This window comes from Guyanagaster necrorhizus (assembly GCF_019112545.1).
Source record: "Guyanagaster necrorhizus MCA 3950 unplaced genomic scaffold BT62scaffold_1, whole genome shotgun sequence".
Taxonomy (NCBI): Eukaryota; Fungi; Basidiomycota; class Agaricomycetes; order Agaricales; family Physalacriaceae; genus Guyanagaster; species Guyanagaster necrorhizus.
The window spans coordinates 1725486-1753479 of NW_025064880.1; the positions used below are offsets into that span (position 1 = coordinate 1725486).

The following is a 27994-nucleotide window of genomic DNA, read 5'->3' on the forward strand; positions in this document are numbered from 1 at the left end:
GAATACGGACCGGATAGCCGGTTCATCGACACCAGCGTGGGAAAATGAGCTTCAATTTTTTCTTTCTACTCAACCCTCACCATGAGCCAGCCCGAATTTGACGCACGCCAGCTCGTTGGGGTCAAGGCAGAGCGTGTCACCAACATTTCTAGTACCGACTACCCTGGTCATTATCCCAATGAGGACCATGCCTGGAGTCTCAGCAAATTCACAACAGTACGTCCTCTACTCGCCCGTATTCCAGGGAGGATAGTGAGAGAGCCACGAAGGACAGAATCTAAAAGTGCAAGTCAAACGGCTTTCCAATCGCTCGATCGACTTTGACATCGTCGGCGTTGATGCCTCCATTGCGAATGCATTTCGAAGGATAATGATTGCAGAGGTGCATCCTGGTTTTCTCGTCGTACACTCAATGCTGAACTTCACAGGTTCCAACGGTGGCCATTGAGCACGTATACATCTTCAACAACACCTCCATCATACAGGACGAAGTTCTCGCCCATCGTCTTGGTCTCGTTCCACTCAATGTCGATCCGGCTCCCATAGAACCTCGCCTCTCTGCAGGTGATGCTACCGACCGCAATACCATCGTTTTCAAAGTAAACATAAAATGCGAGCGAAAAGCTGATGCTCCCAAAGATGCTACAGAACCTGAGGATCTATATATCAATCACGAATTTCTTTCGCGGCATCTAATATGGGAGCCTGCAGGGGAGCAAGGTCTGATGTTTGCTGACAATCCACCTGCACCCACGAATCTTAACATCGTCCTGGCGAAGCTACGGCCAGGACAGGAAATCGAGATGGATTTACACGCTGTCAAAGGTGTCGGTAAAGACCACGCAAAATTCAGCCCCGTCGGTTAGTGTCATATGCGCTTCTCATTTATCTTGTACTGATCTTCGATTTAGCGACCGCCTCATACCGGATATTACCCCATATCAAAATTCTGAAATCCATACCGCCACAACTGGCTGAAAAATTCCAACGGTGTTTCGCGCCGGGCGTAATTCGCGTCAACCCTGTTTCAAAAGAAGTCTCCGTTGATCCCGTCGGCGTACGGAATGACACAGTCAGCAGGGAGGTCCTTCGGCATCCTGAATTCGAGGGTTATGTAGAATTGAGCCGAGTACGAAATTGGTTCTTATGTGCGTCTCCGTCCTGCCGTCTATGCTAGCGTTTGCTTACAGTGGCAGTAGTCAATGTCGAATCAGAAGGACCCTACGTTCCTGAAAGAATTCTACCTGAGGCTATAATGGTGATGAAGAGCAAGATTGCTCAGATCCGAGCGGGAGTGGAGGCGCTAATATCTGGACCTGGCGATGGTGATGTGGTGATGAAAAATATCTAGTGCTCGGTCCGTGTATTACTGTTTAAGTCGCTTAGAAACTTGGAGCATATTTTTGTCACCCAATGTCGCCGTCGACTCGCCGATGTTTCATCAGGTGCCGAAGAAACTATTCAGTCGGCTGGTTGCAGGCGGATTATGTTCTTTGAACGTCGCACACGGAGAAGGAAGGCATCCGAACATTGAAATTTGCCCAATTCTAAGTACACCAACCGGTCATAGGACAATGAATACGCCAAGGGAAAGGTCAGTCCTACTTATGAGTCGATGATCGATCTCGCTGAATTAAAAAAATTCTGGTCGTTGGCGAGCTCTACAGCAGTATGGGCTAACGCCCTCGCCACCTTTCAGCTTGCATATACGCATAATCTAAGTCGGCAATATCATCGAACTCGGGTTCGTGGTTAAAGGGACAGCTTGCAACAGTCGACGTATCACAAATCCCGTAATTGGGATGAAAGATAACACGGCTGGTGCTGAGCAATTCATACGAAGTCTCATTGATTGTGGGGTTTTGAACGAGTGAAGCGTCAGTTGCAGCTGGCGCGATGCTGGAGAACGCCCAAGAGTTATCGCTAAATTCTGGCGTTGCCATCAGGTCTATGAAGTATTGCCCCAGTTCTTCGTGGACTTCCAGCGCTGGATATGGGATGTCATATGTAACTGAGTCGGACAGCTCCCATATGGCGTTGTCGATATAAGATCTGACTTCCTCGAGCTCGACAGTATATCGAGGACGGACGGAGACCGTTATTCCGAGCTGGGTATGAGAAGTGTTGAGGGGAGGTAGTATGGGTGAGTTGGGTTCGATGGTATGTTGGAACAGACAACGTCAGAATACTTTGTTTCCTTCCGAAGCGTGTCGTCTAGAGAAACAAACAGCACGATTGATACTAGCGAGAACAAGTGAGGGCACATACCCAGGGCCTGTGAACATGATCACTACGCCGCTCTCATTCTCACTGAGGGTATACGCCTGGGTGGCAAATGCGACATCGCGGCCCCTAACAGACATCAGTCAACTTCCTCCAAAGTAGTGTTGGTGACCCCAAGTTCGACCTTTGTCTGGATGACATTTATGCCATACATGCCGATTTGTTCGATGCTAGAGGCCGTCGAAGAATGGCCAGGAGGGCTATCTGCCAAATCTTGAATGGTAGCTAGCACCTGGTAAGTTTTTCCCACTACTCTGTCGGCAAAATGTGGTTCTTAGCATATATCATAAAGCAGGGACTGGAGAATACTCAAAGTGGGTACTGCCGCTGAGTTCGACCTTGACATCTATCCGAGCTTGCATAGGTTGGACGGCGCTGGTAGCCGTCGGGTTGGCCATCATAAAGATGGCATATTCGTCATCGAATGCCCCGGCGTTGAGCAGAAGGCGCTTGCCGTCCGTGTCTTCCTCATCGAAGCAGCCGTGAACGACGACTCGTGCAGGGATATTATACTGCTCCGTTGGATTGATTCAACGACACTAATACTTGTAGTGGAATGAAAACGTACGTATAGCAAAGCCTCGCGGGTCATGGTAGCTGCGGTAAGCCCGACAGTAGCAATGAGATTATGCCCGCATGCGTGCTTCACCTCTGGAAGGGCATCGTACTCCAGCAGAAACGCGAGAGTCGGGACGTTTCCTCCGTATCCAGCTGGAAGATTTTCAAATGTGAGCTTCAGAAACGTTTCGAAGCCATATGCTTGCTTAGTGACACTAAAGAGTGCTAAAAGGATTTAAGATGTCAGTGAATCGTCAAATGGGCAGTTGAATCGGTACTTGAAAGGATTGTCATCAAAGTAGCCTATGGTTGTACTGGTGGCAAAATACTCTTCAAGTGCTGTCTCTGGATTCACGTATATGGAGTGGCCAATATTCTCGATATGTGGCCGGACGTTGGTAGAAATCATCTGCAGCGTTTCGGAGAACATCGAAAGGTTCGTCTGAGTGGCGACATGTATGCTGAGAAAAATTGTAGCCCAAGCGCCAGCAGCAAATGACTGAACAAGTTGCGCTACCATTGTTGCAGATAGGGCTGATGATACCAGGAAGGGGAGTTATATACATCTACAGCTAGAAACATAAAGCAAAATCCGAGCCTGGAATTACCAGTGCACCGTTATTAGCAGAGGTTATGCCTTAATATTGTAAAGCTTGGAGATATATCCCCCCCCGGCGGATGTCGGTAAGTTCAGAGGTCGATACAGCCAGCCTCCGGATACTTTTAGAATACAGTCATATCGTTGTATAAGCTGCCTTGTGGTATAGAATGGATATTACATGATTCGATAGAGAAAGACCCTGAATGTGGTTCAGACAGCTAGGCGGAGGGTGTGCCTTGATTAGGCATGGCGCCGATTGATGCGTAACCCGGTCGGTACGTCATCCGACGCGTTCCAGCGGAGCTTTCCGCCACCGAACGATTCACTCTCCTTCCTTCCTTTCTCTCATGCATGAATATTCTACGGTTTGTATGGCGTTCGAAAAAGCGCGCAGTGAGGCTTTTTTTTGCTGATATTGTATATTCTAAATCTGATGCCACGCTCTAATACTTGGCTGCCAAGGGGACCCGCCAATTCTGCTTTTCAACCCTCAGCTATAGGCGCTGCCCGGTCTCTGGACTTGATGCTGTGCTCGCTAGAAATTCTGGTGAAAAACTCTATTGTTTTGCCATTCTAACCCTGCCGTGCAGTTTAAGGTCTCCGTCAACCCTACACAAATATCCGCACTTATTTCCACGTTTTTTCCTGAGGAGGAGGAAGGAAGCGACCGCTATACTCTGACCTGGACTAGTCAGCATGATTGATCCGTCATTCTCCAGTTCTATCAATGCATATCTTGCATCAGCCGTCACCTTCCTTCTTGCTTGAGCCCACATTCATTGGAAATACGTTGCTGATAGATTGTTCTTATTCGTCTGTAGTCCATGATAGCTGCTGCCGAAATACATACAATCTGGCGGTCCAGCTCACTCAGAACGTCGACGGGCCATGTCTAGCCTGCTCGTCGTCCTTCTTATCTCCCTTTCCGAGATACAAAAGAGTGCCTCTCCCTTCCCGTCTTCAGCCACGTACAAGTGGACATTTACACTCTACACTGGTGAGCTGCACTGGTACTTCTCTTGCTTTCACGTAAAGCTGAAAGGGTTGTGTTTCTACGATAGACCCACAATCGAGAAGAATTATTGCGAGCGAACGACGGACATTTATCGCCGAGAAGCCTGAGTAGTGTGTGTTTTAAAACCGTTTCTTCCCGAATTCTTTCAAGTTAAACTGAATTATGCGCCAGATTTATTGAGAGCATCATTACGCCCCCATCTATGTTCTTTCCGTCGACCTATTCGTGATTGTCTGGGAACTCGTCCCACGCAGGGTGCACTTTATGACGGGACTACTTCTCGCCTCGAATTTGATGTGGGAGTCCCTTCTGGAGACGAATCATGTTTTGAACGCCAACACCAGCCCCCACATATCTCAAAACGATCCAAAGGTGTAGCTTTCATCGGTCGAAATCAATCTTCCTGACCTCAAAATCATGCGAGATCCGGGCGAGCCACACAGCCTCGAGTCGTTGACATTGTCGTCGAAGGTTCGCCACGACAGCGGCTTCTCGTGACGTACATAGGGTTTCCCTCCGCTACTTATCGTTTGGAAGGTCAATCAATCTTTTCTGTTGCTCGAAGAAAGCAAGGCTGGCCCAACCTCTGGATAGGGCGGTCAATCTCAAGGATTCCAGAAATGGTGCCGGGTTCCCAGCGTGCAAAATTACGTTTCCTTTGCATATGTACGCTTACCCGCCATCGTTGGAAGAAACTCGGTGACTTGTTCACGGTGGATCGACTATATTCCCCGGGCCGTCTTTGACCTCGTAATCATAATTCTTCCGTCTGTCACTTATCTCCTCCAATCATTAGATATTCTGCGCCGATGCTGGGATATCTCGAACTAGGTCAATGCGGAGCGTCAATTGTCCGTCCTTTGACTGGCCTAATAGCATGGATTCGATTCTACATCGGTTGCTTGATGCACATGGATACAGTGCATTTCCGCAGCCTATCTTCAGAATACAAGCGGCCTGGATCCGGGGATAAGGCTTGTAAAAGCTGGCGTGACTAGCACGACGTTTGTGATGCAAAAGGCACGATTATCGATGCGGCTGGAGCAGGGGGGGAATCTTAGAGCAGGGACCTTCAAGTTCCGGTCTGTCTTTTCTTGAAATGTATGACCGTATCGTAATGACGCTTTTGCGTTACAAACTGAATGGTAAACAACCGAGAGGTACTGGAATACCTATATGACAAATTTCGGTGCAGTTTCCATTGGACCGTCACCTTGAAACAGAGAGCTGACTGCTTCGTAGGAAATGATTGGCAATTATGGTGCCGAGTTCCCCCGATAGCCCGGCGGTTGCGACAGCCATATGGCTGGTGGTAATACGATGCAGACCATGAGGCGGCGATACGGTCAGATGTTCTGCGGTAAAATTGGAAAACGAGGAGCGGGCCAGCAATGACGCTGAAATACGGAAAATACATTTGTCAAATCGCAGACACGCCGTTGGATGCCGGGGTCGAGAAGATGCTGGCCTCCTTGATAGACCGAAAAAGGGTCTTATCTCTGTTATTGACCTCTATTTGGCCCCCTTACTTAATCGCCCTTGTGCAATTCAGATAGGGGAGCCAAATAGAAGTCAATATCGGAGATAAGATCCTTTTTTCGGTCTCTGGGGTCCGATCAAGTAGGACGCCAGCATCATCCCATGCCCCCTCTCTCCACCGAACCTGATCGAACGCCATGTCAACTTTTACCTACGCCTCCCAGCCCCAGACGTCGCCCGACCTCTCCACGACGTTGCCAGACACCCCAGACCCTCCAGACGACGACCCAGATACCCCTGGCGGCAAGAAGAAAAAAGTTGCCAAGAGACGAAAAGTGAACCATGCCTGTCTCTACTGCAGACGAAGCCATATGACGTGCGACGAGGGACGCCCGTGTCAGCGATGGTGAGCGGCTGCTTGGTTTCCTGGCTTATATGACTAGAGTCCTTACAGTATAAAGCGCGAGATTGGCCACCTTTGTCACGATGAACGACGGTCGAAAGCTGGCGACAAAGCGGTGACGACGCCACCCACGACGAACAGCCTGGCGACGAGTGCGTATCTCTTCGCTCTAGGCTGTCTCGCGCGCTCACCGTGTGCAGCAACAGTGTACCAAGCACCAGCACCAGCACCTCCAAATCCTGCCTGGCCTATGTCCGTCGGCCAGTCAACGCCATTCATTTACCGCCCGGAGACATTGGGTAACGAGTTTTCTGTCCTAACGTATGCTGCTCTCTTTTTACCATTTTCTGTCTCATCACCATATCTAGGGACTTTCTTGAAACCCTCGACGAGAGCTCCTTTTTTACGCCTCCGCCTGCCGCGCCCATTCTCCAATCACCATTTCCTCAATCACAGTCACAACCGCCCATGACGAATGCACCAGGTGGAACCTCGTCGACAACGACAGATGTCTTGCCGGCAGCAACAAAGACCGAGCGTTTCTTGCTCACCGCAGCGGACCAAGAGTCGGGCTCACGCGATGAACGACTGAATAGAGTCATCAGGAGTAAATACGAGGCGGGACTACTGAAGCCGTACAACTATGTGAAGGGCTATGCGAGACTCTCAAGATGGATGGACAGAAAGTGCGTTCAACAATACATATATTTTGCAGCTGGTACTGAGTCTTCAGCGTTCAGCGTCTCACAAGAAAGCAAGCAACAAATATTACAACCTCTTTCAGTGTTGCGGCCCAAGTTCCGCGTGGGTCTCGCCCTTCTCTATGCCGTCAGCGTTAATTTAGTCATTTCAAAAACCTACTTTCCCCACAGGCCGTAGCTCAGTCTCTTCGTGACATTGACCTCGTGTTTATTGAGGAAGCTTTCGAACGTTTACTCCTCGACTATGACCGAGTATTTTCCGCCATGGGGGTCCCCGCCTGTTTATGGCGCCGAACTGGGGAGATATACAAGGGTAATCGCGAATTCAGCGAGCTCGTGGGAGTAGATGGGTACATGATGCGGGATGTGAGTCTAGTCTCCTTCCTGCCTTTCCTTCATCTTTCTGTCCCATGACCTCCCCCCTGACTGATGTACTTGCCACCCCATTATTATCCGTCCAATTTAAACGAGACTGATGGGGTTTAATTTGTTTGTAGGGCCGATTATGCATATACGAATTAATGGCAGAGGAGAGTGCGGTAAATTATTGGGAGGTGAAGGGGCACACGATCTGTCGTTTTTAATGCTTCCGTTCTCACAGTTCTCTCTAGAAATATGGTCACGTCGCCTTCGACTCGTCTCAAAAGGCTGTTCTGACGTCTTGCGTACTTCGTTACAAGCCCAATCTTAACAGTACCGCTCCTAATCCCAATTCCAATTCTGCGGCCACGAATGGGTCGTCGAACGGGATCGGAAATGGTATCGGAAACGGGATGAAGAAGGAAGAAGAGATCGGGCGGAGTGAAGAGGGCCTTGTGAATTGTTGTTTTTCGTTCACGATTCGGAGAGACAAGTGGGGAATTCCCAGTATGATTGTGGGAAATTTTATTAAATGCTAACGTGGAGGGGGCAGAGGTCTTTAAAAATATTGTTGTGTAGATGACGATGGTATTTATTCTACCTCAATGTATATACTTATAGCTACACTATCATTCAGGGACAGTCCTAATCGTACATCTCTTATTGGAAGGAACTGCTGGGCATCTGAACCGTCTGAACCCTGGAAGTTTTGAAATTCCAGCGAGCACGGGGCCGGGACAATCGGCCTTGGCGCGTCATGGTCGGTGCTCCAGCCTCGCCTGTGCTATCTGGCCTTATATACTTGGGTCTATCAGCTATGCTGTTTTTGGGTTGCTGCTGCTGCTGATCTGTATCGTCGAGTGCCTGCGCACTGCTGTTGGCTCGACATTAAATAAATAACGTCCTTAACAACGACGTTTTCAAGGTTGATGTCGACGTAGGGCGGACGTTCGTCGTCGTATCCATAGAGCAGACTACCAGATACTATATTGCTACTATATTGGAGAGAATACAGTACATCATCGCAGCATGCACCGTTCTGGCGAGTGTAACAAGGCGATAATATCCAGCTCGCTGTTGTATCAGGCAACAGCCACACACACGCATACAGCTGATCCTCCAAACAATTCCAATTCTTGCTTCCGTCCCCTTTTCTCCAATGGCGGAGAACATATACAGCAAGGGAACCAGGGTCTGGTTCGAAGACAAGGACCATGCTTGGATCTCTGCTGAAGTTCTTTCCCTCACAAAGGCTACCGACGACAATGTCAGGATCGTCTTCGTTGACGAACGCGGCAAGGTACTTCCCATTCATCTCCCTCGACTACGTCCACCTACTCTCTTTTCATCCAGGAAATTACTGTGAATACAACTCTCAAGGACATCAAGGATGGCGCCAACAGCTTACCTCCCTTAAGGAATCCTCCGCTGCTGGAAACGGCGGACGATTTGGCTACTCTCTCTCATCTCAACGAACCTTCCGGTATACACTTTTCTTACTCGTCTTCTCTCTCTCCCTCTCAAGTGACCTTTCGAGACAGTACTTCATACAATACGAAATCGATATGCTCAACACAGCATCTACACGTACAGCGGCATTGTGCTTATTGCCGTCAACCCATTTCAGCGTGTCACTCTTTATGGTCCAGAGATCATCCAAGCATATAGCGGAAGACGGCGAGGCGACTTGGAACCACATTTGTTTGCCATTGCAGAAGACGCGTATACTGCCATGAGGAAGGAGGGCATGGGCCAGACTATCATTGTTTCAGGAGAGAGGTATGTCACGCTCTACTTTTTTCCGCGTTTTGCTGACCCTCTCCAGTGGTGCTGGAAAAACAGAATCTGTATGTTTCTTCTCATTCAGTGCTCCACCCTGCTTAATATATTCCAGGCAAAATTTATCATGCGCTACCTGGCTTCAGTTAATCCCCCCGACTCTACCGCGAAAACGAGGACAAAATTCACCCTCGACGACTCCAGTGAAATAGAACGACAGATTTTGGCGACAAACCCCATTCTCGAAGCATTCGGAAACGCCAAGACGACACGAAACGATAATTCTTCACGCTTTGGCAAATATATCCAGGTCGGTCTCATTCTTTGCCCGCGCTGTCGTCTCTCATGCGCCTACAGATTCTATTTGACGGCCAACAAGAAATCGTTGGCGCACGCATTCGAACCTATCTTCTTGAACGCTCCCGAATCGTTTTCCAACCCCTCACAGAGCGCAATTATCATATCTTTTATCAGCTATGTGCAGGCGCGCCTCTGAAGGAACGGAAGGATCTCGGTTTGGATACAGACGTTTCAAAGTTCCATTATCTCAAACAAGGCGGTCCCTTGTCATCTCCCATCACAGGGGTGGACGATGCTGAAGAGTTCAGGTCTACCCAACAGGCTTTGTCCACTGTTGGAATCAGCGTCGAAAAGCAATGGGCCGTGTTCAGACTCCTCTCTGCCCTACTTCACCTAGGCAATGTCAAGATCACTCAGCTACGAACGGATGCCATGATCGAAGAAAACGATTCATCATTGCTTCTTGCCACGCGATTTCTGGGTGTCAGTATCGCTGAATTCAAGAAATGGACAATCAAGAAGCAGATTACTACGCGTAACGAGAAGATTGTGTCGTCGTTAAATGCAGCTCAGGCAACTGTTGTTAGGGACAGTGTCGCAAAATTCGTCTACGCTTGCATGTTCGAGTGGTTGGTGGCCATCGTCAACGAAAGTTTGGCAGGCGAAAACGGGGACGCGGCCGAAAGAGCCGAAATGTTCATTGGTGTGCTGGATATCTACGGTTTCGAGCATTTCCAAAAGGTACCGCATCATTCATTGTATTGTTCGTGACGCGTTGCTATTTTTTCTTTTAGAATTCCTTCGAACAATTCAGTATTAATTATGCCAATGAGAAGTTGCAGCAGGAGGTCAGGTCTTTTCTGTCACTTTGCCGACCTTAGAGTACTAAACTAGTAGCAGTTCAATTCGCACGTCTTCAAACTCGAACAAGAAGAGTACTTGAAGGAGGAAATAAACTGGACCTTCATCGATTTCTCCGACAATCAGCCTTGTATCGACGTTATCGAGGGCAAATTGGGCGTGCTGGCACTGCTTGATGAAGAGTCTCGTCTACCCTCCGGTAGTGACACCTCTTTCCTGCAGAAGCTCCATAACCAACTGGGCAAACAGGAATACAAGAAGGTTTTCAAGAAACCAAGGTTCGGGAACACCGCCTTCACCATTGCTCATTATGCCCTCGACGTCACATACGAAGTGGAAGGTTTCTTAGAAAAGAACAGGGATACTGTGCCAGATGAGCACATGACTCTCCTCGCAGCTACCAGGAATCCTTTCTTGAAGGAGGTCCTTGATGCAGCTTTGCTTTCAACAAAACCTTCTGATGGTCCACATCCTGCATCGCCTGCATTTTCGGATTCAGCAAGTGGCGGATCTCGTCGTTCGTCAGTTATTCCAGACCCCGGTCGACAATCTTGGATGGGTCCTGCACCCTCCGCTTCCATGTCAAACATGGGTGGTTTAAAACGAGGCGTAGGCGCCGTCAAGAAACCAACCCAAGGTTCTATCTTCAAAGCCTCTTTGATCACTCTCATGGACACGCTTAGCGTTACAAATGTGCATTATATTCGATGCATAAAACCCAATGAACAGAAGAAACCATGGGAGTTCCAACCACAACAGGTGTTAGGTCAGCTCCGAGCCTGCGGTGTATTGGAAACAATTCGCATCAGTTGTGCTGGATATCCAACTCGATGGACTTATGAGGAGTTTGCGGAGCGGTACGCTGCTGCTTTTCTGTGGGGTTACCAGCACTAATCCGTATGTGTTGTTCAGGTACTACATGCTCGTCTCATCATCAGTATGGCAGCCTCTCATCCAGTCCCTGGATCTTCGACAGCTGTGTACGGCCATTCTTGGAAAGACACTTGAAGATCCCGATAAGCATCAGAACGGTTTGACAAAGATCTTCTTCCGTGCTGGAATGCTCGCGGCCTTGGAGTCTATGCGGACGGATAGGCTGAACGCTATGGTCACAGTTGTTCAAAAGAACATGAGGAGGCGTATGGCTGTCAAGAAATACCAACAACTCCGCCATGCGACAATCAGGATACAAACGTGGTGGCGAGGTATTAGAGCGAGGAGGCTTGTGGAACACATTCGCCGTGAAGTTGCTGCTAAGCGCCTGCAAACAGCGATTCGGAGGTTTATCCAGAGGACCCATTTTCTGGATATCAAACGGGAAATCACGCTGTTCCAGAGCCGTAAGTTTTTCACGTGGTTTCTCAAGCCCGGCGTCTAACTTATTTGAAGGTGTCCGGGGCGTCCAAGCCCGTCAACGATACAGAGAAGCAAGAAGCGGAAATGCTGCCGTCCTACTTCAAAGTCTCATCCGTGGCGTGTATGCTATCTAAATATTCTCCTTTCTCATCTGTGTTCTCATAGAAGCTATCCAGGTTTACTCGGCGGTCATTCCGATCCGACGTCAAGCATGTTATCTATCTGCAATCTTGCATGCGGCGGCGTCTTGCGCGTAAGGAACTGAAGACTTTGAAAGCCGAAGCGCGTTCAGTCTCCAAGTTCAAGGAGATATCGTACAAGCTTGAAAACAAAGTAGTTGAACTAACGCAAAATCTCCAGAAACGCACCGAGGAGAAGAGGGACTTGCAACGAAAGCTGGAAGAATTGGAGCAACAATTGCAGCAGTGGATCAATCGCCACGAAGAGGCCGATGTGCGCACCAAGACCCTGCAGTTGTCGCTACAAAATACCGAGGCGCAGCTCTCTCAGCGAGACGACATCCTTCTGGCCAAGGCCGATGTAGAGCAGCGGTTAGAAGAAGCTCTTGCAAAGGCCGCTGAGAAGGACGAGTTGATTCAAAAGCTGAGCGCTGAAGTCAGCCACCAGGCCAGTCGGTTGGAGCAGCAACAGCGGGCAGTTGAGAATGCTCCTGTTCGTAACCAAGAAGACAACTCTGTCATCATGACCCTGAAGAACGAAGTCGGAAATTTACGGGAACAGCTCAACAGATCCAATGCTCTGAACGCTCTGACACGGGGATCGCGCGCTGAGCCCCCTCCTCTTTCCCCGACATTCGCCCCAACCCTCCGAGCCGCAGACGCCAACGGAGCTCTTAATGGTGCACAGCGTCATCAGCGAAGACACAGTTCTGCCGGCGTTTATGCTCTATCTCCATCTGACCACCGTTCCTCTACTGACGAGTTGATGTTTGATGTACGGAAAGATCATGCACTGAACCCTCGTGCAGTGTCGGTGGCTTTCAACGGAGAGGATCACTATACGCGCTTCCGTTCGAACGGTTTGCCTGACATACGGGACTACGAGGACCCTGCGGAAGAAAAGATCAAGCTGATGCAGGATAACAAACGCTTGGAAGAAGACGTGTTCGATGGCCTGGTTCGCGGTTTGAAGATCCCAGCCCCAAGTCTGACGAACCCTTCTGCTGTTAAGGAAATTTTATTCCCAGCCAACCTTATCAGCCTTATCACCAACGAGATGTGGAAATATGGTCTGATACAAGAGAGCGAGAGATTCCTAGCAAATGTTATGCAGACTATACAAACACATGTTATGGTAAGATGGTTGTTTCAGAATATACTGTCCGCTGACAGTGTTTTGCAGTCGTTTGCTGGCGAAGATGCGATTGTGCCTGGTATCTTCTGGTTGTCGAACGTTCACGAGATGCTATCGTTCATATGCGTGGCAGAGAGTGACATGCTGCAAGGTATCGGACCTGGAGAGGAGAATTCTGTTCGAGATTTCGACTGGAATGACTATGAACGGCTGGTGTCGGTCGTCAAGCATGACCTGGATTCCTTGGAGTATAACATCTATCACACATGGATGTTGGAAACGAAAAAGAAGCTTTCTAAAATGGTCATCCCTGCCCTCATCGAGAGTCAGTCGCTACCAGGTTTCACCACGAGTGATGGTGGAGGCCGTCTTTTTAATCGATTGCTCAGTAGCAATACGCAGCCGGCATTCAGTATGGACGACATTCTTAATTTGTTGAATAAGGTGTGGAAGAGTCTGAAGAGTTACTACATGGAGGAATCTGTGGTGCAGCAGGTTGTTACCGAGCTTCTGAAGCTGATCGGCGTGACGAGTTTCAATGATCTCCTTATGAGAAGGAATTTCTCTTCGTGGAAGAGAGGTCTGTTCGTCATATCCTGCCGTCCTTGTACAAACTGACCCTTCTGCAGCGATGCAAATACAGTACAACATCACCCGGATAGAAGAGTGGTGCAAATCTCATGACATGCCAGAAGGGACGTTGCAGCTGGAGCATTTGATGCAGGCCACCAAACTGCTGCAGTTGAAAAAGGTACGGTCATTACCAGCCTTTACAATAGTGCGCTCATCTTATTGACCATTTCTAGGCCACCGCGGCCGACATAGAAATTATCTATGACGTATGTTGGATGCTGAGTCCCATGCAAATTCAACGGATGTGCACGAACTATTACGTTGCTGATTATGAGGTTAGTCGCTTCTCTGCTTGTCGGTGACTCGCTCATCACCCAATAATTCTCATATAGAGCCCGATCTCGCCCGAAATACTACGGGTGGTAGCATCGCGAGTCCAAGCTAATGACCGAAATGACCACCTTCTTCTGTCACCAGAGACAGAAGAAGTAGGACCATACGAGCTCCCGCTTCCTCGCGAAGTGTCTGGTTTGGAAACTTATGTCCCAGCATACTTGAACGTTTCCCATCTGCGGCGTCTAGCGGCATTAGTTTCATAGTACGGTTGTCATGGATGGTTATCTACCCGTAATTCGTGTACCTTCGCTTTGTTGGACTCCGACCTTTCTCGCACTGCTGTATTAATTAAGGTTGTCATGTTTTTGGAACTATTGTAGATTTTTTTATTGCATGCTAGTGTTGGACGTGAAGTAAACGCGCCCGACCAATGCGACTATTTGTGAATATTACAATACAACAGTGGAATGCTACAAATCCGAAATATACAAAGTCACAGGAGACGGAAAAATATGAACGTGCACGTACCACGATTTCGCTCGGTGGAAGAGCGAGGGGCGAGTAAGTATTGTCTTCTATAGCGTTGATGGCTCTAACGTCATGGAAGCTTCTCAGATACAAACCCGCGGGATGAGACCAAGTGTCAGACGAGAATAAGCTTTCTACTCTGTATTACAAGACCCAACCGAAGAGCATGAGAAAAAGTGTGATACCAAATGTTTCCCACTTGGCCTTGGTTGTCAGTGGTGCCTTATTTCCATATCGGTGCGGTTTCTTCGTGATGACATTCTCTCCATGTATACAAATCTGGCCGGTAACTGTCGACGGCATCAAGACCTGCCCGTAAAAACGTTATGCAGTCAGCGAAGATGAAGAAGTTAATGTACTCACCTTCGGCGACCCATCGCTGCTGGACATTGTCATGGTCCCATCGGAAGGCACGACATATTGGCTGCACGTCAATACGTCAACAATTGCTTGATTTGCATTAAGTACTCCGGTGGTATTCCATGTTACTATGGCCGATTGTCCAACGTTGGTTAACAGGGTCAGTAGAGGAGGCTTGGATAGCTGTGTTGCTTTCTTGAGGAATGAATGTCATCTTGAAAGTTTTAGCTAATGACTCGTCTAAAGGAAAGAGCATGCATGGAACGCACAGGTGTGGTCAGAAAGCCGCTATTGAAAAGATATTGCTGATTTGCGAGCAGCATTCAATGTTTTGACATGGGACACGAGGGTCTTATTCGCTGTTGCGTATCCTGACAGCCAAAGACTGGTAAGAGATGACTGCTATAACCGTATGTTGAAAAGATATAGAAAAAATACACACGCTTCGCGATTGTCAGGGTCTTCGGCGCCCTGATAACCTTGCTCTTGTCCTACAAAATGACCTGATGAGAAAGGTGTATTTCCAGGGTGATGTGAAGCTCGCATAGTATAGGATCGGAATTCCGTCTGTAACAAATGACCAAGTCATTTACGTTTTTAACTAGCTGCGAAAGAATGTGCGAGTCTTCTAGTGTTTTAGTACCAGTTAGAAGCTAACCGCAAGGTCCCTAGTTTTTGGCTGGAATCTCGGTACGTCGTGGTTTTCAAGAAAAGAGCCTGTCATGAAAGTGCCGTACTTGTAGGACTCTTGGGACGCAGTTGCAACATCTAAGAGAGCAGAAAGGTTGCCTTGTATAGACGAAAATTCGGCAATGAGGGCGAAGAATGTGGGGTAGTCGAGAACACTATCTATGATCTCTGCTTTCGTTAGCTTCCAAGACGAGGACCGGCATTTAAAGGTTTACTTGTGTAATCTTTTACGAGGCTGACGTTTTTATCATAGACCTAATGGTAAAAGAAGATAAAGGTGTCTATAAAGGTAAGAAGAGGGAGTAGCTAACCTCTCCAATTGAAAATACTCCAACCGCCTTGGTGAAGCCTGGCCAAAAGTCTTTTCGAATGTGCTTGACGGTATCAATGCGGATACCATTGATGTGGTAGTCCTGGACTAATGAGGAAATCCAATCGTTCATTGTGGTAACAACCTTAGGATCTTCAGTGTCGAGGTCGATCAACGCAAGGATCTTGTCTCCCAACCAACATTGCTCCGCTTGAGTCTGATTGCTATAGTCTTCGATCCAACAGAGCGGATGGAAATCGGAAGACGAAGGAAAGGGAGAGAGGTTGAAATCATTGATACTCGAAATGTTTGTACCCATATGAGAAGGAATACCTGCAAAGCTACGGAGCCTATTAGAGGAAAGATACATTTGGAAGAGAAAAAAAGTGGGTTACCGGTTGACGACCACGCCCACCATGAGATATATGCCGCGAGCATGTATGACAGAAGAGAGGCTCCTCAAGTCGTCTGGCGTGCCAAAGTGATGATTCAAGCTTGAAATATTCTCGGTCCAATATCTTGGGGATAAGTCAGACCGGAGACTTCTCCAAGGCTAATCACGTACCCATGGCATGTCTCTCCATAGGATGTTTGGTAATCAATGTTCGCTACGATGGGCGATATCCAAATAGCATCGAAGCCCATATTTGGAATGTAATCGAGATGCTCCGTGATGCTCATCCAGGAGCTGCCGCACAATTTACGAGACGTGGAATTGTAAGGAGCCCCAGCGCTGTTTCTCATGGCGAACCGATATGTCAAGACCTTGGTCGCCGTCCGTTAGCACGCTCTGGAAGAGAATTTGACGAGACCTACCTGGCAGATGGATCTCGCCTGCCATTGGTCCACAGAGGCACAGAGGCAGACATAAATGCAGGAGAAAAGAGTCAAAGCGTGAGGTATCGCACCATGGAGGTCGAAGAGAGAGTGCAGTTGCCGCCCTTCATTCTCCGTCACGTCATTGCTAGAAGCGCGCCACTGGTTCCGCGTCCAAGGCACGTGATCCTATATTTCATGTAATCAGTTTAGGGCAGGTCGAGTCGTGCAGGGGTCTACGCGCCTGGCTCTTCTTTCTTACTACTACTTTCCGCAATGTCGTTGAGCCCCACCCCGTCTTCCTCGCCTCCATTTATGTCTGAAGCAGCTCCAAGTACGGCGCCTTCGACTCCACCTCCCAATGAGGCAGAGGATGGCGACGTGAGTGCATTCAGTTGCCGAGCCGCATTCGTAGATACTCATCTTCGAATTAGACATCAGTGAAGCCAATACCCCTGGAGGACGCAGAAACAGCCAAGAAATATTCGGAGCTCAATCGCGTTTTGCAAAAATCTGCCATGTATTCAAAAATTCTGCACGAACGGCTACTTGAGACCAAGGCGGCGCAGAAGAAGATCGCTGATGAGAAGACAGAACGGAGGAATGCTACTGCGAAGAAAGGAAGGAAGAGGTTACGTGTCGATGGGAACGACGACGGTGTACGTGCGAAAAAGATGAAAATGGACAATGGTAGTGCTGAGGCATCTGAGGTGGACGACGAGACAGTCCTCTTCCCTCAGCCATCACTCATCACCGGTGCGAAACTGAAGACTTACCAGCTAGAAGGTCTTCACTGGATGGTGTCGTTGCACCAGAACGGGATTTCTGGTATTCTTGGTGTGTGGCGGGTGTGCTTGATCTTGTTACTAGCATAGGCTAACGAACCCTCTTCTAGCCGATGAGATGGGCCTCGGAAAGGTCTATTTCCCTTATTCTTATAGGAATCCTGCTAAACTTCTTATCAGACCCTCCAAACGATTGCATTCAGTGCTTACCTGAGGGAGAGCGAAGTGTCTCAGGCATTTCTTGTCGTCTGTCCACTCAGTGTATTGCACAATTGGGTGGAGGAGTATGCCAAGTTCGCACCCGAGGTATGTGGGCCTCTCCTTGAAAAAAAGACACTGCTAAGTCATTGTTGTAGATTCCTGTATGCATGTACCATGGAACGCCTGAAGAACGAGCTGACTTGAGGAACACTGTCCTGGCTACCATTCCTCGCTCTAAACAAGCTAATTTCGTTTCAAAGACAACGTCCGCCGACAAAATCAAACTGAAAATCAAGGCTAAGAAAAGTCGAGGTCGTAAAGTCAAGTCCGTCGCCGATGAAGAGGAAGAAGCCTCTTTACCTCCGCCCTTCCCTGTTGTCATCACCACTTACGAGATGATCATGAAGGACCGCGTTCACCTTGCGGACTACAATTGGGGCTACATCGTTGTAGACGAGGGTCACCGGCTGAAGAATCTCAACAGCAAGCTCATGCGTGAGATCAAGAAATACAACAACGCCAGTCGGATGATACTGACGGGGACACCTTTACATGTACGTCGTCTTCGGTTATGGTGATTCCATGAACTCATAAGGGTATTGAAGAATAACCTCTCAGAGCTTTGGGCACTCTTAAACTTTGTCCTTCCCGAAATATTCACGAACGTCGACGATTTTGAGGAATGGTAGGAAGACTTTCTATCACCAGCATCTTGATGTGCTGATTCGTACTCAGGTTCAATTTGCCGACGATGCAAACAACGCTTGGCTCTGAACGCTCGTCGGAAATCATTGATGCCCTTCATGCCATTTTGAAGCCATTCCTGCTTCGCCGACTCAAGGCCGATGTAGAGACAAATTTGCCGCCGAAGAAGGAATATGTCCTGTATGCGCCGTTGAGTGCCACTCAACGCGAAACATATAACAAAGTTCTGGACGGTAGCCTTCGCGCGTATCTGATCGGGCGCGAGGTTGCGAAGAAAAAATCTGTCCCGGCGGTGGACCCTGATGAACCGAGACAACTACGGAAAAAGAAAGGCGGCAGGAAAAGTTATTCAGTCGACGGGGATGACGATAATTACTTGGCTATGCTTGAACATGGAGAAGTTGACGAGAGAGGTGTTAAAGTCCAGGAACAGTCTCATAATATAGAAGCTTTGAGCAAAGAGCATCAGCTGCGGGTTGCCGGTGGGTCTTTTGTCCCTCACTCATTGCTGTTGATATTGATACATCGCCAGCAAAACACGTCAATAATATGAGACTGCAAAATACCGTTATGCAATTGCGCAAAGTTTGCTCCCACCCCTTCCTTTTCGAATGGCCTTTGGATGCCCAGACGCATCAGCCTGCACTAGATAATAGAGTCGTAGACACAAGCGGCAAGATGATGGTTCTCGATCGGCTGCTCGATGAGCTCTTTAGAAGAAAACACAAAGTTCTGCTATTCAGCCAGTTCACGACGATGCTAGACATTATAGATGTAAGTTATACGGGTTTTAGTTGTGCCCTTCTGATATAGCTATGTAGGATTGGGCGCGTGAAATGAAGGGTTGGAATATCTGTCGCATCGACGGGTCAACAGCCCCAATGGACCGTCGTGAGCAGATGAACTTGTTCCAGAATGGTGGGAACGTGCCTGGTACGCCTCACCTGTTCCTCCTTAGCACGCGTGCGGGAGGATTGGGTATTAATCTTACTGCTGCGGATACGGTTATCTTCTATGATCAAGACTGGGTACGCTGTGTCCACTTAGCGTATTGTAGACACTAAGGTCGCTGTTCTTTAGAACCCACAGATGGATGCCCAGGCTCAAGACAGAGCGCATCGGATAGGACAGACGAAGCCTGTTCTGATATTCCGGATTGTTACGGCACACACTATCGAAACGAAGATCATGGAAAGGGCTACTGAGAAGAAGAAGCTTGAAGCTTTGGTCATTGCGAAGGGTAGGCTCTTTCAGTTTTTGGTATTTACGTTCTCATTTTTGTCGATAGGCAAGTTTCAGGCGCCTACTACTGCTGCCCGTCGAGGCAGGCCTGAAACGATGGCCGAGATGGCCGCGTCGCTTCTCAGGCTTGAGGGCGAGAAAATTGATGTCGTCCCTGAGACGGTGGAGGGCAAGGCCAATGTTATCAGCGATCTTGACCTCGACGCCCTGCTGGATCGCTCGCCGAAGGTATTCGCTGATAGAGGACAAGGTTGGACTCAGGAGAAGGAAGGTAAGAAAGCGGCATTTGCAGTTTATGAGGCTCCACAGAACGAAGGGAACGATGCACTGGCGAAGATGCTTAGCGAGGATATAGAGTAGATTTGACGTTTTTGTTTCGTTTCTGAGTAAATAAAAGTTAAAATAAACAGCGACGAGCATGTGATCAGCACGTGAGAAAACAAGCTCATCGTTAGACACGTTCTACTACTAGCCGTCACGGTCAATATTCGCTACCAAGGCTTCCGTCATGGTCCTGCTTCGTTTTGCTCCATCTCCAACAGGTCCCTTGCACCTCGGAGGCCTACGTATGGCCCTCTACAATCACCTTTTTGCGAGGAAGCACGGCGGTAAATGGATTTTGAGGATCGAGGACACGGATGCTGTGAGCTCAGTTTTTTCACTGTCGAGGAGTTCAATGCCTTATATCGCGACAGTCTCGACTTGTTCCAGGGTCAGTGGAAGGGATACAAAAGGCGCTGGACTGGGCTGGACTGGAATATGACTATGGTCCCGACAGGGATTCCCGCTATGGCCCTTATTTTCAGACGGAGCGGCTTGAACTGTACCGCTCTTACGCCAAAAAACTGCTTGAGGTAGGAATTCTACTGGTATGTATATATTTCCCTAATCCTATTCAAGTCTGGCCATGCCTATCGCTGTTTTTGCTCTGCGGATAAATTGGCTTCCATAAGGGAAAGACTGGCTCGTGCTGGCTCGAATTCAACATACGACAAATCCTGCGTCCACATCACTGACGAAGAATCGGCGCGAAAAGCTCGTGCAGGCGAAAAATTTGTTATCAGGCTCAATGTTGGTCGTTCTTGTAGATTCCAGTCAGCATGTCGTGCAGACACCTCTTCGTACAGGACAGTCATCCCCCTTCCAGGCCACCAGCAGTCGACTTGGTATTTGGTCATCTCAAAGATGCTCATGCGTCTTTATCCACCGATTCCGTTCTCCTCAAGTCTGACTCTTTTCCTACATATCATCTGGCTTCTGTCGTAGACGACCACGAGATGAAGATCACGCATGTTCTTCGTGGGGAGGTCAAGACATTGTTTTTGACGTCGTGCAGTTTCTGAACTTTTGGTGTAGGAATGGATTACCTCTTTCCCTTTACACCTCGATCTCTATGCTCACCTTGGCCTCTCACCACCTAAATTTGCTCATATTCCCATTCTCCTCAACTCTGACGGCACCAAAATGTCCAAACGAAAGGGGGATGTTCAAGTCGTCGATTACATGGTACGAATGATCTCTTCAAATACCCATAATTTAACAAGTACTCCATAGAGGCGCGGATGGGAACCTGCTGCCGTGCTCAACTGGCTTGCTCTCGCGGGGTGGGGCGTGACTCACGAAGAGACTTCACCCGATTCCACATCACGAACACACGTCAAAGACGCGCCTGATAGTACTGCCGTAATGTCTTTACCGGAGCTCGTCGAATCAGTGCGTTCTTTTTTTTTAACCCAAATATTCCGCCAACAAGATTTTTGGTTTCCAGTTTGATATCTCCGTTCTCACTCAGCGCAGCTCGGGACTGGATGTCTCAAAATTGGAGTACATTAACAAACACCACCTTGCCTTGACCTGGGCAACTGAAGAAGGCATGGATACTCTTGCCGAGCGCGCACATATCCATGTGAAGGAAGCATTCCCACACAGGTAAGCTCTAGATACATAACTGCTGCAGATGTGTATGAAGCTGATATCAACTCTAGTCAGTATACTACAATCGATAACATCATAAAAACCATACGAGCACTGGAAGCAAGTCATGGGTTCCATTTCTCTTCCCTTTTCTGACCTCTGGCATTCACAGGGTAGATTGACGAATATTCAAGACATTCCTCGCCATGCGCCGTTCCTGTTTGTAGAACCTGATTTGACTTCCGACGAGGCGCAGAGTATGTTTGCTGTAATGCCGGATGTTCAGGGTAAGTCATGCATCTAGAAGGTGTCTGTCCTCGTTCACGACTCGACATAGATCGGTCTAGGATGCTCCAGATGCTAAGGGATGTTGTTGATACTCAGGTCAACGATTGGAGATCGGACGTTGTCTTCAGTATATTCCAGGAACAGCTGCAGGCGGCTGGCTTACCCCGCAAGATTTTCCTAAAAGTCCTCCGCGCTTATCTGACTGGGATGAAGGTAAAGTTATTCTGCCCTTAAACAATGAATCCTCTCACGAGTCCATAGGATGGTCCGCCTCTTGCTGATATTCTCACCGTTTTGGGTCCTGAAAGAACAAGAGCGCGCTTAAGTCCAAGCAGAGTGTAAAATCAATCATGTACAAAGTAGTACAGCATTTTCTCAAATGTGAGAAATATTAGTTACAAATTAGATATCAAAGCGTCTCCCAACCTCCTGAGTCCAAGGTACTTTCCAGCTTTCGCGCAATAACAGTCGGAATGCCTTGGTTGAGCCACGTCTTCCGTACTTCTTCCCATCGTGCATGATGCAGATACTGCCTACGTCCACGTCTGAAAAGGGATAGTCAGTAGGTCCACAAGCTGGCAAAGATAGGTGGCCTACCGCATCGATATGTCAATTTCACCATGAACATCCAGATAAGGGGACTGTGAGAACGTTCCGTTATTCGCATACAGATACAATAGAGAGCATCGTTTGACAAGGAAATATATTCCAATCGCCCCACCGCATCTAGGGGGATACTCAATTGTCAAGAACATCATGTAGGTGCAGACAGACTTACTCTCGAGTATGCATGTTGCATTCCCCATGACCTTCACCAGACTCATTGTCCATGCAACAGTGACTCTGCATGCAACAAGTGACACCACAGAGCAAACATATCGCGGCATCGATAGGCACCGTCTTGCATTTTGTACAGGTCAACGTTTTTTCTCGGTCGGCAAATAAGTTATCAAGCACAAGTGGAAGTCGTGCAAGACGATATATAGTCGGAGTATCCAAGAGAACTCCAAAGTTCAAGGGTGATGCGGCATGCGAGTGACCATAATGTGCGCACCAGCCTGATAATGCGTTCTGCAGCGTGTCCTGATTTGGAAGATCAGAAAGTGCAGGAATTCCAAGCATGGCGAGAAGTCTGTTGTACTCGCTTTGGCTGGCATCAATACCGTCGGGAGTGGGGAATGCGGAAGGAAGAACTGAACGACACAAGATGGTGGCTTTTCGGAGGAAGGGAAGCGTGAATGAATACATCAGTTTCTCTATACGGGCCTCTCCGAAAGTCTCGAAGGCTAGGGTCGCTGTGTGTTCGAACACAGGGGAATGCCGCACGACAGACATGAAGAACATACGAATGTCGCCAAATATATCATTGTGCATTCGTTGGATAGGTGGCGTCGAGTTATAGCTTCGCATTTTGTTTAGTACGAATACTAAACCGATGACTGTCCGGGCTAAACAAGCGTAGTACGTCAATACCAGAAGGTGCGGTAGCATATCTGGAGCAACTGCGGCGGTCTCGATGAGAAGAGTGAAGGGATCTCGGAGGAGTAATGGATATGAGAATGATGTGAGCGAACTACGGCTCCATTCGGGTAGTAACCGTTTGATAATAGCTTGCCGTACAGAGTCTCGTCCTTCATCAGGTCGACCTTTGTAGTGAAGTGCTGAAAGCCTGGTCAGACACGTCAGAAGCCCTCTGATCATCCGCATCTGAGCCTCCGACAAGTTGTCCACCATGAACCCAGTTGGTGGCTCCATGCCTCGCTGAGAAATTTCCATGGCTGCAATGGTATAACCAACGAGCTCTTCGGGAAGGTACAGGCCGGCTCCTCGCTCGGACGATTCTGGTTCAGGACGGTCCCGGAGGTGTCTGGTCTGTTGGGAAACTGACTTGGACACTATCATCACTGTATCCACCATTTTGAACGAATCAGAGCCCTCTGCCTTCTCCATACTCCGTAGAGTAGTCGTGTATACTGGATCCTGAGCACTCCAAAATACAAATTCACCTGTTCCTGTTCGGAATTGGAGAGAATTTGTGACCGGGTCAGGGCGTGACTTCAGAATGTTAATTCCGGCTGCACGTATCCAGTCGGGGAAAGGTGTGGTGTTTAAGGGGATTGTCAGAGGGGCTGATACAGGAATAATAACATTTCCTAAGCTTTTGCATAACGGACATATGAATTCTTTTCGAGGAATGCTCTCGGGATGGCTGCGGGTAGCTTGGGCCCTGTGTCGCTGCCTAATTGACACGCTGTAGATGTGGAAGCAATCTAAATGCATCATGTGGCTACACACTGATGCGTTCATGCCAAAGCGAGTGTACTGAGCTGGGAACCCTTCAAATTTGGATGATAAACCTGCTTTAGCATCATTGATCTCGGCGTCGCGAGGCGGGAAAGTGTTGTTGAACTGGGGAATGGATCGGTCCAGTGAAATAGGCGTCTGTAAGGCTTCTTTGAGAAATGTGTTGTTAAAGCCATCGGGTTGGCGTCGAATGAATCGACTTGGCTGCAGCATTCCCAGCATCCCGAATAGGCGAGAAGAGTGCACGCTAAGATCCTCTTGGCAAACGATACAAGTCCCGTAGGAAACTTGTTGTTCCTCAGCATCTTCCATGATTTCATCTTCATCGTCGTCAATGTCATCAAAGTTAGTCGCGAAACTAGCTTGCTGGGCTTTCATTTGCTTCATGATAGCTTCTTGCCTTGCTTTCGCAGCGCGTTTCCTAGCGTTTTCTACATCAGATGTGGCAGGAAGTGTTATGTCGGGAATGTGTCTGCGACTGTGGACTTCTTGTGGAACATGGAGAGTTATGCGGTTCAAGATCCACCCAACTCGAGCCTCATACACCTTGAATTTGTCGTGGTATTCGAGAGCGCAAAGAACATCGATCAAAGTCTTGCTTTCAAATGTCTTTACGACTGAAAGATTGCTGAAGATGACTGCGCGCTCCACCAGTGCCAACATGATGAGGTGTAGGATCTGGTCAAGGATAGCTTCTGCAGAGGGCGGGGCGGATCCAGATTCATCTGTTGCAGCAAGGACATTATGAATTGAGTAGAAGATCACTTGTAACAACGCCTCGGACTCGAATGTCGATGAGATGATAGAAAATGGTCCTGTTGCCACTTGCATTGGTTTGGGAACGAGGACAGGTTCAGATTGTCCTGTTTTCCGTAAGCGGTTGAGAAGAATGGACTCCACCTCTTCCCGTTTGTTGCGCGTGTAATGATAGAAAAACGGATTAACTTCATCGTACATGTCATCCTTCAACTCATAGACGCCGCAGTCCGTCGTGGACTCGGGGGAACGGAAGACTGCGACCTCCGTCAATACCTTTTCGAAATTGATATCCTCGACCAGGCGTTCCGCGACCCTCTTCACCAGGTCGGTATACGAACATGGTCCAAGGGCTAAAGCATGGATGATTTCACGGCGTATTTGGCTTGGAACGGGCAATCGGCCAGCACTTGCGCTCTCGCTGAGGATAGTTATGAAGATATACAATACCTCTTCGACCATGCTGGATAACTGAGCGCCTTCATACACGGAGTGCAGAGAGGCTCCGGAGAAGTAGCCCACGAGCCTGAACCGGTCCAAGATTGTGACGATGACGGTGTTAGGGTCTAGAACGGCAAGCGCGACCTGAAGAATGAAGATATCCTGATCATAGCAAAGCTCCCTCAGCATGAAATCACGGTAATGAAGAAGTTGTCCTCGAATGGCAAAGCCATTTCGAACCCAAAGACCGGTACGAATCTGTGCAATCATAGCAAGAACTGGAAAAATAATTAAGACTTGAAGCTTGAACACCCAGTCTTAAACTTACCTCTCAGAGGGAAGTCGATCACGGTCAAGATGGCTTGCTCGCTCGCATGCCGCAAGAGGATATCACGAACCCCTGTCATCCCAACATCACGTAAATGATCTTCTGTCAACAGATCCACATGCTTGAAGAGCTCAGCAAGTAACCAATGGAGAGAATGATGAAAACTCGTCCATCCTTCCAGCACATCGAACTGTATGACATTGTAAACAGCGTTCCCAAAGAATACCTCGTGGAATGCGATGGGAGAATACTTTGTTCTATCGAGTCTGTCCTCCGCAAGCGTACACACCATCAAAATATGATGAACTATCGTTGAGATTGCCGAAGCAAGTTCGGCGGTAGTAGCCTTGGCGAACGCTTCGCCATAGACCTTGATAACACGGGACAGCGACAAAGTCACATTGAAAACGCTAATCCATGCGTCTGTCTCATACTCAACATGATTGGTTGCGGCTCGTTTGTTTGGATTGATGCACATGAAGAGCTGGCATGTTTTGGCAAATTGCACGATAAATTCGCGGTTATGAGCGATCATTCTTTGCACAGGTTCATTATGGCAAAGATAGCGAAGGTCACTGAAGACGGGCATGAAGCGCTTGGATTTGAAGGGAAAAGTATCGACGTCTATGCTTGTTATGAGCATAGGGGGATAGATGATATGTTTCTCAGTTATCTGGTTTGTGAAGAAAGCTGTGATGATGGCCAGAAGTCGGGAGACAAGCTTGTAGTTACGGACGATATGGGCGGCAACGGAAGGTGTCGTGAAAAGCTGAAGAGCAAAGTATTTGATCGACGTCTCCGCTTCATGATCAACAAGGAGGTATGCATCGATGACGCGATGGTACACACTTGCAAAGTGTCCAGCTGGAATAGTCTGTTAGCGCCTCGTGAACGGAAGATAAACATGATGACAATTACCAATTGCAAGCTTGTGAATGTGGCTGAGGATAAGGACGGAAGTGTAGATCTCCTTCAAGCTCAGGCGAGGCTTCTTCCAGAGCCTAGCGTGATAGAGGAACAGTATATCAAGCCTGGTAGGGACGGCAGAAACGTCAGGGAGGGAATGTAGAGCATGAGGGTTTGATGCGCAAGTTGTCCTTCGACGCGAGAGTAATTCCTCGGATATGATTTCACGCAATATGACAGTATCGCTTCCAAGGCGACTGTGTGTGAGGTCTAATAGCCATTCTATGATGACGGAGACGACCTGTTCGCGGAATGTATCATAGGCTCTCCGGACTGTCACTCCCAAATCAATTATGGTCAGAGACTGAGCTGTGTCGAGAAGTCGCTGTGTGTTGGAGCTCATTTCGATTATCTCCCGGCCATTTTCGTCGATTCTCTGGGTGATTTCAGAGGCCTCATCGCGGGAGCAATTTGTCTTGTCGCAGAGAAGTTTGATGACTTCGTCAAAAGAGTGCTTTTCGTCGTTCCAGAGGACGATACAGAACTGATCCTTTGACATGGGATCGGCAGAAGGTTGGATACGGAGATCTGCCTCATTGGCAGGGACAGAAGGCTCGTCGGGAGAGAAATCCAGGGTGTCAAGAATGAAGTCGAGGGCATAGCCTACTGTCCTGCTCATGGTCTCACGAAGATCGGGAGGTACGAAGACACGGTCAGGAAAGTTTTTAACAGTAGGGATAGAATCCTGCAGGGATTTTGAGCTGACTTTGGGGGTGGAAAGGCCGGACATTTCATCATCATCGGATATGAGTAGTGGATGGTAAGGACAGCCTATGGGTGTTCTCCATGCCTCCTCATCGCCGCAGTCACAGCATCCACCGGATTGTTGGGCGATGAAGAAGCTGACATTGTGTCCAGTGTGGTTTGTCGCATGAAAACACCGGGGACAAAGGACGCAGCTGTCGTCGAGAGCGCAGTCCCTAGAGTAATGCAAATGAATGTAGTGAGAGACTGAGTGAAACTGGCTACGTACTTGCATCGAAAACAGCTCTCTCCCTTCTTGAGAATGTGGCCACAAGGCCTCCCTGGCAGTACAGGTGCCTCTTTCCCAGCGCCGGAGAATCCCAAGGATGACTGTACTTGACTGAGGGTGGCATGCAGTGGCAGACTTGAATTTGAATTTGGCAGAAAGAGGTGTGCGTACGAGCCCCAGAACGCGTCGTAGAGCTCTGAGAGAATCTCTGCACGAGTCGCTGCTGTGAAGAGGTATTTCCTGGAGCCAGGCATTGTTTCGAGGACGAAGCGAAGGTGTGATAAAGGGTCGGCGGGGCGGTCGCGCGAGTTGATGGATGGTAGAAATTTGGAAAGGGAAGATAACGCGGACATGTCAGCCGAGCCAAACAAAGGGCTGAGGAAGTAGTGGTGGTGGTGGTGAGGAGGAGGAGGAGGAGGAGGAGGCTATTTGTTGTGCATGGTGATTCCAAACAGTGGTTCGACGCGG

At 48.5% G+C, this 27994-nt stretch overlaps 9 protein-coding genes across 9 annotated transcripts; 6 read left to right on the forward strand and 3 right to left on the reverse strand.

The window, feature by feature from the left end:
- Window positions 1–81: 81 nt before the first annotated feature.
- On the forward strand, window positions 82–1351 carry BT62DRAFT_880020 (uncharacterized protein; the record flags this gene model as incomplete). The annotated part of the gene is made up of 5 exons (XM_043182609.1): window positions 82–216; window positions 275–382; window positions 429–861; window positions 912–1148; window positions 1200–1351. The coding sequence occupies 5 exons, from the start codon at window positions 82–84 to the stop codon at window positions 1349–1351; spliced, it is 1065 nt and encodes a 354-aa protein (XP_043046467.1).
- Window positions 1352–1676: 325 nt separating this feature from the next.
- On the reverse strand, window positions 1677–3361 carry BT62DRAFT_1070667 (uncharacterized protein; the record flags this gene model as incomplete). The annotated part of the gene is made up of 7 exons (XM_043178685.1): window positions 1677–2108; window positions 2190–2214; window positions 2269–2352; window positions 2436–2537; window positions 2593–2795; window positions 2852–3056; window positions 3120–3361. The coding sequence occupies 7 exons, from the start codon at window positions 3359–3361 to the stop codon at window positions 1677–1679; spliced, it is 1293 nt and encodes a 430-aa protein (XP_043046468.1).
- A 668-nt stretch (window positions 3362–4029) lies between these two features.
- Window positions 4030–5065, forward strand: BT62DRAFT_39060 (uncharacterized protein). The gene is made up of 3 exons (XM_043180757.1): window positions 4030–4439; window positions 4504–4567; window positions 4629–5065. Exons 1-3 carry the CDS (start codon window positions 4170–4172, stop codon window positions 4862–4864), a joined length of 570 nt encoding a protein of 189 aa, XP_043046469.1. The 5' UTR covers window positions 4030–4169; the 3' UTR covers window positions 4865–5065.
- A 1068-nt stretch (window positions 5066–6133) lies between these two features.
- Window positions 6134–7939, forward strand: BT62DRAFT_977469 (uncharacterized protein; the record flags this gene model as incomplete). Its single annotated transcript, XM_043189278.1, has 8 exons — window positions 6134–6342; window positions 6391–6491; window positions 6513–6660; window positions 6708–7025; window positions 7080–7143; window positions 7212–7406; window positions 7538–7579; window positions 7652–7939. The coding sequence occupies 8 exons, from the start codon at window positions 6134–6136 to the stop codon at window positions 7937–7939; spliced, it is 1365 nt and encodes a 454-aa protein (XP_043046470.1).
- A 559-nt stretch (window positions 7940–8498) lies between these two features.
- Window positions 8499–14392, forward strand: BT62DRAFT_925512 (uncharacterized protein). The gene is made up of 15 exons (XM_043184828.1): window positions 8499–8700; window positions 8754–8883; window positions 8942–9179; window positions 9226–9247; window positions 9295–9489; window positions 9537–10220; window positions 10274–10327; window positions 10380–11197; window positions 11253–11680; window positions 11730–11817; window positions 11873–13010; window positions 13059–13590; window positions 13640–13761; window positions 13817–13918; window positions 13976–14392. The coding sequence occupies exons 1-15, from the start codon at window positions 8560–8562 to the stop codon at window positions 14180–14182; spliced, it is 4899 nt and encodes a 1632-aa protein (XP_043046471.1). The 5' UTR covers window positions 8499–8559; the 3' UTR covers window positions 14183–14392.
- Window positions 14393–14591: 199 nt separating this feature from the next.
- BT62DRAFT_977471 (glycoside hydrolase) lies at window positions 14592–16551 on the reverse strand (the record flags this gene model as incomplete). Its single annotated transcript, XM_043189279.1, has 10 exons — window positions 14592–14756; window positions 14811–15002; window positions 15077–15112; window positions 15144–15192; window positions 15250–15290; window positions 15466–15665; window positions 15713–15752; window positions 15809–16148; window positions 16203–16325; window positions 16373–16551. The coding sequence occupies 10 exons, from the start codon at window positions 16549–16551 to the stop codon at window positions 14592–14594; spliced, it is 1365 nt and encodes a 454-aa protein (XP_043046472.1).
- A 320-nt stretch (window positions 16552–16871) lies between these two features.
- BT62DRAFT_925514 (uncharacterized protein) lies at window positions 16872–19967 on the forward strand. Its single transcript, XM_043184829.1, has 11 exons — window positions 16872–17004; window positions 17058–17460; window positions 17519–17541; window positions 17589–17714; window positions 17765–18163; window positions 18215–18294; window positions 18345–18796; window positions 18847–19088; window positions 19136–19342; window positions 19395–19554; window positions 19603–19967. Exons 1-11 carry the CDS (start codon window positions 16900–16902, stop codon window positions 19914–19916), a joined length of 2511 nt encoding a protein of 836 aa, XP_043046473.1. The 5' UTR covers window positions 16872–16899; the 3' UTR covers window positions 19917–19967.
- Window positions 19968–19993: 26 nt separating this feature from the next.
- Window positions 19994–22194, forward strand: BT62DRAFT_940204 (glutamyl-tRNA synthetase). The gene is made up of 11 exons (XM_043187742.1): window positions 19994–20199; window positions 20252–20410; window positions 20457–20627; window positions 20684–20863; window positions 20913–21062; window positions 21111–21269; window positions 21325–21485; window positions 21542–21590; window positions 21643–21757; window positions 21808–21971; window positions 22020–22194. Exons 1-11 carry the CDS (start codon window positions 20065–20067, stop codon window positions 22098–22100), a joined length of 1524 nt encoding a protein of 507 aa, XP_043046474.1. The 5' UTR covers window positions 19994–20064; the 3' UTR covers window positions 22101–22194.
- On the reverse strand, window positions 22086–27944 carry BT62DRAFT_959141 (uncharacterized protein). Its single transcript, XM_043188493.1, has 6 exons — window positions 27527–27944; window positions 26506–27473; window positions 25588–26451; window positions 22537–25537; window positions 22356–22484; window positions 22086–22303 (listed from the first exon to the last, which is right to left on the reverse strand). Exons 1-6 carry the CDS (start codon window positions 27877–27879, stop codon window positions 22168–22170), a joined length of 5451 nt encoding a protein of 1816 aa, XP_043046475.1. The 5' UTR covers window positions 27880–27944; the 3' UTR covers window positions 22086–22167.
- Between the last annotated feature and the right edge of the window lie 50 nt (window positions 27945–27994).

Bases quoted from the DNA above. Each gene is read 5' to 3' on its own strand.
- BT62DRAFT_39060 (XM_043180757.1), top strand. From the start codon at position 4,170: ATGCATATCTTGCATCAGCCGTCACCTTCCTTCTTGCTTGAGCCCACA. The intron at 4,440-4,503 runs GTGAGCTGCACT...TTTCTACGATAG, and splicing joins GACATTTACACTCTACACTG to ACCCACAATCGAGAAGAATT. The intron at 4,568-4,628 runs GTGTGTGTTTTA...ATTATGCGCCAG, and splicing joins ATCGCCGAGAAGCCTGAGTA to ATTTATTGAGAGCATCATTA.
- BT62DRAFT_925512 (XM_043184828.1), top strand. From the start codon at position 8,560: ATGGCGGAGAACATATACAGCAAGGGAACCAGGGTCTGGTTCGAAGAC. The intron at 9,180-9,225 runs GTATGTCACGCT...GACCCTCTCCAG, and splicing joins ATCATTGTTTCAGGAGAGAG to TGGTGCTGGAAAAACAGAAT. The intron at 13,919-13,975 runs GTTAGTCGCTTC...ATTCTCATATAG, and splicing joins ATTACGTTGCTGATTATGAG to AGCCCGATCTCGCCCGAAAT.
- BT62DRAFT_925514 (XM_043184829.1), top strand. From the start codon at position 16,900: ATGTCGTTGAGCCCCACCCCGTCTTCCTCGCCTCCATTTATGTCTGAA. The intron at 17,461-17,518 runs GTGTGTGGCGGG...ACCCTCTTCTAG, and splicing joins CGGGATTTCTGGTATTCTTG to CCGATGAGATGGGCCTCGGA. The intron at 18,164-18,214 runs GTACGTCGTCTT...AGGGTATTGAAG, and splicing joins TGACGGGGACACCTTTACAT to AATAACCTCTCAGAGCTTTG.
- BT62DRAFT_940204 (XM_043187742.1), top strand. From the start codon at position 20,065: ATGGTCCTGCTTCGTTTTGCTCCATCTCCAACAGGTCCCTTGCACCTC. The intron at 20,864-20,912 runs GTCAAGACATTG...CTTTTGGTGTAG, and splicing joins CGCATGTTCTTCGTGGGGAG to GAATGGATTACCTCTTTCCC. The intron at 21,486-21,541 runs GTAAGCTCTAGA...TATCAACTCTAG, and splicing joins AAGGAAGCATTCCCACACAG to TCAGTATACTACAATCGATA.
- BT62DRAFT_959141 (XM_043188493.1), bottom strand. From the start codon at position 27,879: ATGTCCGCGTTATCTTCCCTTTCCAAATTTCTACCATCCATCAACTCG. The intron at 27,474-27,526 runs GTACGTAGCCAG...GCATTACTCTAG, and splicing joins GAGAGCTGTTTTCGATGCAA to GGACTGCGCTCTCGACGACA. The intron at 25,538-25,587 runs GTAAGTTTAAGA...TTATTTTTCCAG, and splicing joins GATCGACTTCCCTCTGAGAG to TTCTTGCTATGATTGCACAG.